General features: G+C 46.5%; 1 protein-coding gene across 1 annotated transcript; it reads left to right on the top strand.

The window, feature by feature from the left end:
- Window positions 1-2,810: 2,810 nt before the first annotated feature.
- LOC149361264 (uncharacterized) lies at window positions 2,811-8,353 on the top strand. Its single transcript, XM_089568038.1, has 2 exons — window positions 2,811-2,822; window positions 7,967-8,353. The coding sequence occupies exons 1-2, from the start codon at window positions 2,811-2,813 to the stop codon at window positions 8,351-8,353; spliced, it is 399 nt and encodes a 132-aa protein (XP_089424164.1).
- The last annotated feature ends 607 nt before the right edge of the window (window positions 8,354-8,960 follow it).

The following is an 8,960-nucleotide window of genomic DNA, read 5'->3' as shown; positions in this document are numbered from 1 at the left end:
GCAAAACAGTCAGAACATTAGACAAATATTTGTGGTTTTGCTAGAACACATTTTTGGGCAGAAAAAGAAGAGATATCATTTTTATTTATTTAACAATGCTGTAGACCAGTATTATGACTTCAGCAGGAGCTACATGCATGAATACAGCATACAAGTGGGATAATGACCACGGCACAAGTCAACTACAGAACTTACCACCATAGGCAATGTAATGGCATGAATTCAGTACACCGAGAGCTGGAGAAGAAAAAAAATACCAGTACATCAAAGTAACCAATACAAAACCCCGTTTCTCTTACTGTGCGATGCCTTTCTGGGCGCAAAGCCATTTTACAGAAAAAAAGTAATGCAAGAATAATGTCAACGCAGAAGAAATGAATGCATAATACTGCAATCAAATAGATATTTTTGAATTGCCTAGAGCAAGTCTGAGGCCGGAGTTGCACATTCTGGAAGGGAATTCCAATCAGAAATTGCCTGCAGTTAAAAACCGTGCGTAGAAGATTTTGTTATTGCGAACATCGGCAGTAGTCAGTGTTTTTTGTTTTGATGACGTGTTCATTAATGATATCTACTGTTGAGAACAGTCAGGAACCGCGGATAGCTGAAGTTTAGCTGGATACTTAAAATTCTACGTACGAACCGCAGAACAGTCATCCTCCTGCGGTTTGCAAGGGGCGGAATATTGTTAGTAGTCATAACCGTAGTAGAATACTGTTCCTTCATGAACATCACCCCTTTCCTCTGTACCTGCTCAGGTATCTGTTCAAGTGTGAGGGCCCTAGACAATCAACAGACACGCAAGTTTAGACATGACATATGCGCTCTAAACTAAAACTTTACGACTGGATGGAGATTCTTTGAGTTTGCGTCTTACAAAACAAAGTTTTGCTAAAGAAGAACAAATTATTGAAATATGGGTACTCTGGGATAGAATACTGCAAAAGTGCCTCCAAGGTACACATATTTATGAAAAGAGGACAGTTGTGCACGTGACAGTGAATTGAACCGATATGCTCGTTACGCCTGACAAATCATTACACCACTGTTCTATATCAAAATATATATATATATATATATATATATATATATATATTGCTGGAGAAAGTGCGTGGTCATTAACTGAGGTTATGCTAGTATAAAAAATGCTGTCGTCAGCAAGCAGAGGAATGCAAGCGTAGTCAGGAGTTATTTCGATTTAACGAAAAATATATAACATTTGGAGAACAATTAAGCTTAGCCTTTAAGAGTGGAACGCGAAGGCGTGTTCCAGCGCTGCCAGGGAGTCCACTGAACGAAATCGCCCGTTAGGCGCGACGCCTTGCGCATTGGACAAATCGAAAATTGCTTTTTTTTAGGAAAAAAAATGACGCAGTAACAGTCTCACTTATCTTGATGGACACCCGAACAGTGAATGGTACAATTTTTTTACGCAGCCCTCATTATAGGTCGCCGCTTGCCCTCTTATAGGCCGCTGGTTCGAATCCTTGCCCCGAGCTCGGCTCTAACATAACTAGCAAGTTTGCGTTGCACAAAACGCTTAATCGTATGATACTATTCGAAACATTGTGCGGCAAATTTTTCTTAGCCATCGATAATTCCGATACTCGATGTCAACTACTACAACGACGACAGCTTTTCGACCGAATGAGCTGCATACGGGGTAACGTATAGAAGAGCACACTGCCTAATACGTTGCCGTGCGGCACACTGGAGATTACATCGAAGAAATAAAAAGAATTAAATTTTTATGCGATTTCATCTCTGTTCAAAATGACCATGGACGCAGGTTCTGCAGCAACTCGCTCAAATCATTTTATTGGTATTTGCTCTCGACGTATGAGCTTATTCACTTGAGGAGCAAATGAGGGTCAACAAAGAATTCTAACTTATGCAGTAATTTTGCAGCAGTGCTCAACTTTATCGAATACATTAGAAAGTTCTCACAGTAGCACGTTTACTTGACAAGAATCATCAAGTGTTATTGTTAATTCATTTACAGTTGCAATTAATTGCTTGAAAGGGGACATTCCTTTCCTGAACTCATTCTGATGGGGTAACAAAATTTTTTTCTGATAGATAGGAAATGTAAGATCTGCGCTCCACATCGGAGCAGCGCTTTTGTAATACATGCAATCGGCTTTACTTCTTCAACCACGAGAAACGCCAGTTTACTTGGTGAAAGGTGCCTTTGATAAAGTCACGCTAGCTACAGCAATCGTTTTGCATGTACTGAACAAGAAAGCATGTCAGCCAGTCTCCGATGCACTCCCCCCCCCCTCCCTTCTTCCTCGCCTCTTTCTACTTTCCAACTCACCTCACACAGGCTCTTCCCTTAGCAACAGCAGAGCCGATTACAGAGCCGTGCAGGCGTCTGCTGCGGTCGTTGGTGTGTCGCTATTTCGAGACTTTTTCTTTCCGACCTTACTGCACTTCGGTTGTCTCCCTGATGACATGCTTGCCGGCCTGCCTAGAAGCGTGGAAACTCACAGGGAAAAACACTCCTTCCTTTTTCCATCACATGCAGGCCTCTTGAATGTCCTGGGATGCACCCTTCCTTCATCGCGCACGATCTCTCAAGGTTCAGCTGTGCTGCACGTGCCATCTGTAAAGATAGCCGCCAAGAACGTGCAGTCCAAATGTCCTGTTTTCGTCCGCGTGTGGCGCCTTTTTTTTTACCGCCTTTACCCCAATGCAATGGCGCCATTCTTACCACTTCCTAGATAACAATCTCCCCCGAGAGTATATATGCGCACTTGGGCCACTCTGAGAACAAAGTTGACGCCGTTTTGGTTGCTGCAAGGTCCACCATGAACTCTTTGGTAAGGATGAAAGTGGGATGGCAGTTTATTGTTACAAAATTTGCTTGCGTCAAAAGGACTGTGCGATGCGGAATCAAACAAAAATGCTTCCGTAAAATGAATTTTTTAGTTCAGGTAGCATTAATTCTGAGCGCTTGTTTATTATACATGGCATAGAGCGCACTTTTAACATGTTCAGGATTCTTTGACATCGATGTTGAGTATTCGAATATTGTAAGGTAGTGTTGTGGAAAGGCAATGGTTTAGTCCGATAAGTAGCAAAATCATTCTTTTAAATATTGTCAGTCGATCTCACGGAGTATTTAAGCCTCTCAAAGAAAAACAAAGGGGAATGTTTTGACGTCCCAAACACGCGAAGAGCAAAAAAAATGCAAGCCAGTCGAGAGAAGATATTTAAATATTTTGATTTTTATCGTGAATTCCTGCAACATATGAAAAAAAAACTACGTTCGTAAACAATTTCTTGCCAAAAAATGCGCTTGTCAAGAATTTCTGAGCAAGAACAGGCTTCATGTTCTTGATACCTGGAATTATGCAATTATTATTTGGACATAATTATGTACTTTATACCCACGCCACTCCCGCAGCAGAATTTTAGGCTTAGTGTATAAATTGTCTTCACAGCTCAGCCTTCAGATTTGGGATCACTGAGTAAATCTTTGCAGGGCTCAGATGGCGGCCTATCAGGCATGGACCAGACCTTGTTAAACGGCGGCAAGCAGAAGGCCTTGGGAGCGGAATTATGCACGTGGTTTCTGAACCACAGCCTATTGTGAGCGCTGCGTCTAGTGTTACTCCTCGTGTGGTCGTACTCTGTCTCGTAACACATGCACACTGATTCCTTCTAGGCCTGTACGGTTACCAGTAAGTAGTGCTCGTCCTCCAACAGTGATGTTTTTCGGAAATCTGCAATTATTATAAAATCCTTATAGATCGATCAACAACTAAAAGTGCCTTTTATTTCGGGCTCATTGTCGTTTGCACAATTAATTTCATATCGGGAGTTGCTTTTGAACACTTTATGAGCACACTATCGCAGAGTGAAAGTGCGGTAAAAAAAAATTCAGGGTGGCACTTTGTTGAACTAAAGTGCGGTCAGGCGAAAGCCTTAAGCGCGGTTTTGCTGCTTGCGTCACTGATGCGTGGTTAAGATGTTAAGCTTCGCCTCAGAGTGTGGAACGCTGTCAGGGAGTCCACAGAACGCTATCGCTCGTTCGGCTGTATGCCTTGCTCGTCAGTAAATTGGTTCTGGAGGAAAGGAAAGGCAATGTATCTGTCTCGCATATCTCGGTGGAACCCTGAACCTCGCCTTAACGGTAAGGGAGGAAGATGGGAGTGAAAGAAGACACCGTATTCACTAGACGCGCCTTTGTTCATTCGTAACCATCGAGAGAACCTGGTTCGATTCCCCAACTAGTCCGATTTCCTACTCGATTTTATTAAGGCGAAAGACTTTAATGTCTCATCGTTGTAAGCAGCAGTTGTGGATAGAGAATGTCACGCTTTTCAGTTGGTTGAAACGGTCGTGACGTCACAGTGCGCCAATTTCAAACGGGGCCAATTGTACTTTGGCCAGTAACCATGCAACCAATTGAAGGGACCACATAGTGATGCTCCAAGTGGGACTGAGCTTAGTTAATTGCTTAATTACTCAATTAGCCTAATTAACTTCTCTAGTCAGGCCATATAAATAAATAAAACCTAGTAAGAAATTGGTCGAGCTCGGGAATCGAACCCCGGTCTTCGGAGTGCGAGACGAGCATGCTATCCACTCCGCCATGCCAGCTCGATGGTTTGGAATGAACAAAGGCACGTCTAGTGAATACGGTGTCTTCGCTCACTGCCATCCTCCTCCCTTCCCTTCCGGCGAGGTTTAGGTGTCCACCGAGATATGAGAGAGAAATACATTTCCTTTCCTCAAAAACAAATTTGCCGACGAGCGAGGCATACAACCGAATGGGCGATGGCGTTCTATGGACTCCCTGGCAGCGTTGCAAGACGCTCTCACGTTCCACTCTTAGAGGCGAAGCTTAACATCTTTTGCACACATCAGTGACCACAATTTAGGTCAAAAAAGTGCACCCCCCCCCCCCCCCCCCTGAATTTTGACGGGTGTCCACCGAGATATGCGAGACAGTTACTGCGTAGTTTTCTTTCCTCAAATACAATTTTCATTCTTTTCATTACGGGCCATCTTCTTCTTTCTTCTTTCACTTCCTCCGTTCCTCTACGGTGCGGTTCAGGTGTCCACCGAGATGACAGAGATTTACTGCGCCATTTCCTTTCCTGAAAATATTCAGGGGGCACTTTGACTGTCTAAAGTGCGTAGAGGCGAAAGCGTTTTCCGCACCACTTTCAGTGCTTCTGTGGCACTGGTGTCGTCACATGTAATTGAGAACTAATTACTAAGTGATGACAAATCACTAATTAATGGCTAATTACTGATTAATGCCTGAATACTAATTAACTGCTAATTAAGCTTAAGCTTAAGCTTCGCCTTTAGGAGTGGAACGCGACAGCGTGTTGTAGCGCTGCCAGGGAGTCCACGGAACGCCACCACCCGTTCGGCGCGATGCCTTGCCGTTTTAATTAATTAATCATTAATTAATTAACCATTAATTAGTGATTTGTCATTACTTAGTAATTAGCACTCAATTACATGTGATGCCACCAATGCCACAGAAGCACTGAAAGTGGTGCGGAAAACGCTTTCGCCTCTACGCACTTTAGACAGTCAAAGTGCCCCCTGAATTTTTATTGCGAAAGCAATACTGCTAGCACTTTTCTGCCGTCGGTGGAGGTCGTTCCTTCGCTCCGGCGCAGCTGCGGCGCACGACCACGTGACAGCGTGACGTCACGACCAGAGGAGAGCAGGGGCCCGAACTCGTCCCTTCGGCCGTAGCCGTTCCTTCGCTCTGCGCGGCGGGTACCACGTGACGGCCTCCTCGGCCCGCCTCGTGAGGGCGCTCGCTAGGAGAGGATAAACGGGGCGCCGCAGGCGCGCTCCGCTTAGTCATGTCTGAGGAGTTGTACAATGCGGAACTGGAGCGACGTGCTGCGCGATATTATGGCAACAAAACAGGTGTATACTACGTGGACGCCTCCGGCCCTCACCACGGGGGATGGTACACGGCCGCGGTAGTTCACAACAGCAACACAGTTAACGGCCTAACTTTCAGAGCCCGCAGTGCAACACAAGCAGAAGAGGTCGCGATTGCTCTCGCGGCCTCACATTCCAATTCAAAATACATAATCACCGACTCGCGAGGGGCCTGTCGGAACGTCGAACAAGGCTGCACTCCCTTCCTAGCCTATCGAATATACCAAAATTGCATACGGGATACGGACCCCGCACACCGTTACCTCATATGGGCCCCTGCTCATCAGGGGTTGGCAGGAAACGAGGCATAAGACGCAGCCGCCCGTGCGCTCTCTCACCGGGCTGTTTTCTCCTCCCCGTCCGATCAGGAACCCGATTTTAATCCGGTCTATACATTCAAAGATATTACAACATATCATCAAAATTGTCATCGCCTTTACCCTAGCCCATGTAAAGGCCTGAAGAAGGCGGATGAGCGGCTCCTTCTCCGCTTTCTCACCAATACATTGCTGTGCCCGGCAGCGCTAAAACATTTTGACCCCTCCTTTAGCGGCAGCTGCCCACACTGTAGTGCAGTGTCTTCTGACACTTATCACATGGTGTGGGCCTGCCCCTCCAACCCCGCTATTCCCCCCATCCCCAACCCAACCCGGGAGGACTGGGAGGCGACCCTGCTCGGCTGCCACTAAGGCCCAACAAGCCTTAGTCGGGCGCGCCCGGGCGGCGGCAACCGCCACTGGGGTCCCATACTAGGGACCTCCACCTAGTGTTTGTAAGGATCGGTCCCTTACGGGCTGATCCAAACATACCTCCTGCTCATTCGTAATAAATGTTTTCACCACCACCACCACCCGCGCAAACGCCGGCGCCGTGCCTAGGAGACAGATGAAGACAGTCAAGAGCGGTTGGCTAAGCAACGCGTCTATGCCGCAGAATGGCGAGCCTGGCGGCGTTCTACAAGTTCTCTTTCTTTCAGTCGCAACAACAAGGCATCGCGCCGACCGGGTGATGGCGTTCCTCCCTTCCTTTACGGTGCGGTTAGGGTGTCCGTCGAGATGACAGAAAATTACTGCGCCATTTCCTTTCCTCAAAAAGCCTGTAGCCACGCGAGACCTGTAGACGCGGCGCACTGCGTTCCAAGACGCTTTCAGTCGTCGCGCAGCGCCGGCCGGTAGCCACGCGTGATCTGTAGACGCGGCGCACTGCGTTCCTTCAGTTGGAGGCGCTGCGCGTTTTCGCAACCTATCAGACTTAACCAAAGCTAAGCCCCCGCCAATTTTTTTCTTTATTTCTCTGGTCTGACTAAGAAGGGTAATTAGTCTAATTGGGTAATTAACTAATTAACGATACTCAGTCCCACTTACTTGGAGCATCTCTGTACCATACCTTTAATTGGTTGCATGGTTACTAGCCAAAATACAATTGGCCCCGTTTGAAATTCACGCACTGTGACGTCACGACCACTTAGACCAATTGAAAAGAGTGGCATTTCTTTCGACAACTCCTTCTTACAACGATGAGCTATTAGAGGCTTCCGCCTTACTGTGCGATGTCAGTGCACGTTAAAGAACCCCAGTTGGTCGAAATTTCCAGAGCCCTTCACTACGGCGTCTCTCATAGCCTTAGTCGCTTTGGGACGTTAAACCCCACAAAATCAAAATCAAAATCAATCTTAATATTAAATATTCGATTATGGGTCCCAAACTTGCTGTGACTCGCGGGCATCTGAGCAGAACTCAAGGATTGAAACGGAAATGCACTTTTGAGGTTTTGTGAATGTTGCAACTATCTCGGCACTAAGCTCCCAAAATAAGGTTGACCCTATTGCTTGATGTTATTCGTGGCTAACTGCATCGAAACATGTTCCTGTCAAGTAGCAGGCTATTTTTCTTTTTTCGATTAAAAGGTATGTGGCAATTATTTGGCATCGGCGGATATATTGATTGTTACTGTGAAATCTTACGATACCATAATAGTGATGTGGCGCTTTTTTCCCATAGCGAGGCTTTTACGACCCAAGAATTGCAAACAAAAATATACGCAGGCTACTCTCTTCGCCGTCCTCGCTGCACTGGCCGTGGTCACAGCCGTTCCAAAGGTCGGATACGGTGGCGGCTACGGGGCCATTGGTTACGGCGGAGTCGGATATGGTGGTGCCGGATATGGAGGCCTTGGCTACGGAGGCGTTGGCGGCGTGGGCATCGGCAGCAGCGTGGCCCTTCTGAGTGGAGGCCCCGGATTTGCTAAGGCTGTGGCTGGGCCGGCTTTCCTGGTGAAGACGGTGCACCACGTCCACAAGGTCAGCGGCGGAGGTGCTCTGCTCGCCCACTCCGGCCTAGGCTACGGGTACGGAGGGGGCTACGGCGGATACGGGGGATACGGCGGATACGGCGGATACGGCGGATATGGTGGCCATGGCTACAAGGGCTGATTTCTTTATTTATTAAACGCTACTGTTTGTTTTTTTACTGTTGTTCATGTTAAACATTAATGCTGAATACGACCTGAGCAGCAACATGCTGGCTTCCAGGTTGGAGACTTAGGTTCTGGAATACCACGACGGTAGTTTACGTCACGCCGACATGGTGCATCAAATGGCCAACGCCAGCTTAATATTTCTGTAAATGTTTCGTCACAGTAGCATAGCATGCACTGCGTAGTTTTGCGTACTTCGATATTTGTAAGAATGATGAAGAATATATGTTTATGGTGCTTATACAACATATAAACAAATATTTTTTTAAAACGTTTAAGAAATAAATCATGTGCATCGTCAATGATCTTTGCTCTTGACAAGTATGCAATAAATGATTTAGGCCACACTGCGCTTCCTAATTTGTTTTTTCTGGGGTTCTGCATGCTTCTTCAAAAGAGAAACACCCGGCTGCTGGAAACTTTACATGGCTACAAAAATGGTCTCTATTAGGATCATGCGATAGCGAAGAAGTTAAAAGTACCATTGGTTACGTGCCACCGGAGCGGCAGAGAGCAACGCTCGGTGCAGCGGTGACGAACGCGCCGATAACAAAAGTGCCAGG

Source organism: Amblyomma mixtum, chromosome 2 (assembly GCF_055824585.1).
Source record: "Amblyomma mixtum isolate Tamu chromosome 2, ASM5582458v1, whole genome shotgun sequence".
Taxonomy (NCBI): Eukaryota; Metazoa; Arthropoda; class Arachnida; order Ixodida; family Ixodidae; genus Amblyomma; species Amblyomma mixtum.
The sequence above is the reverse complement of the archived record's forward strand: the minus strand, read 5'-3'. Positions and strand labels throughout refer to the sequence as shown.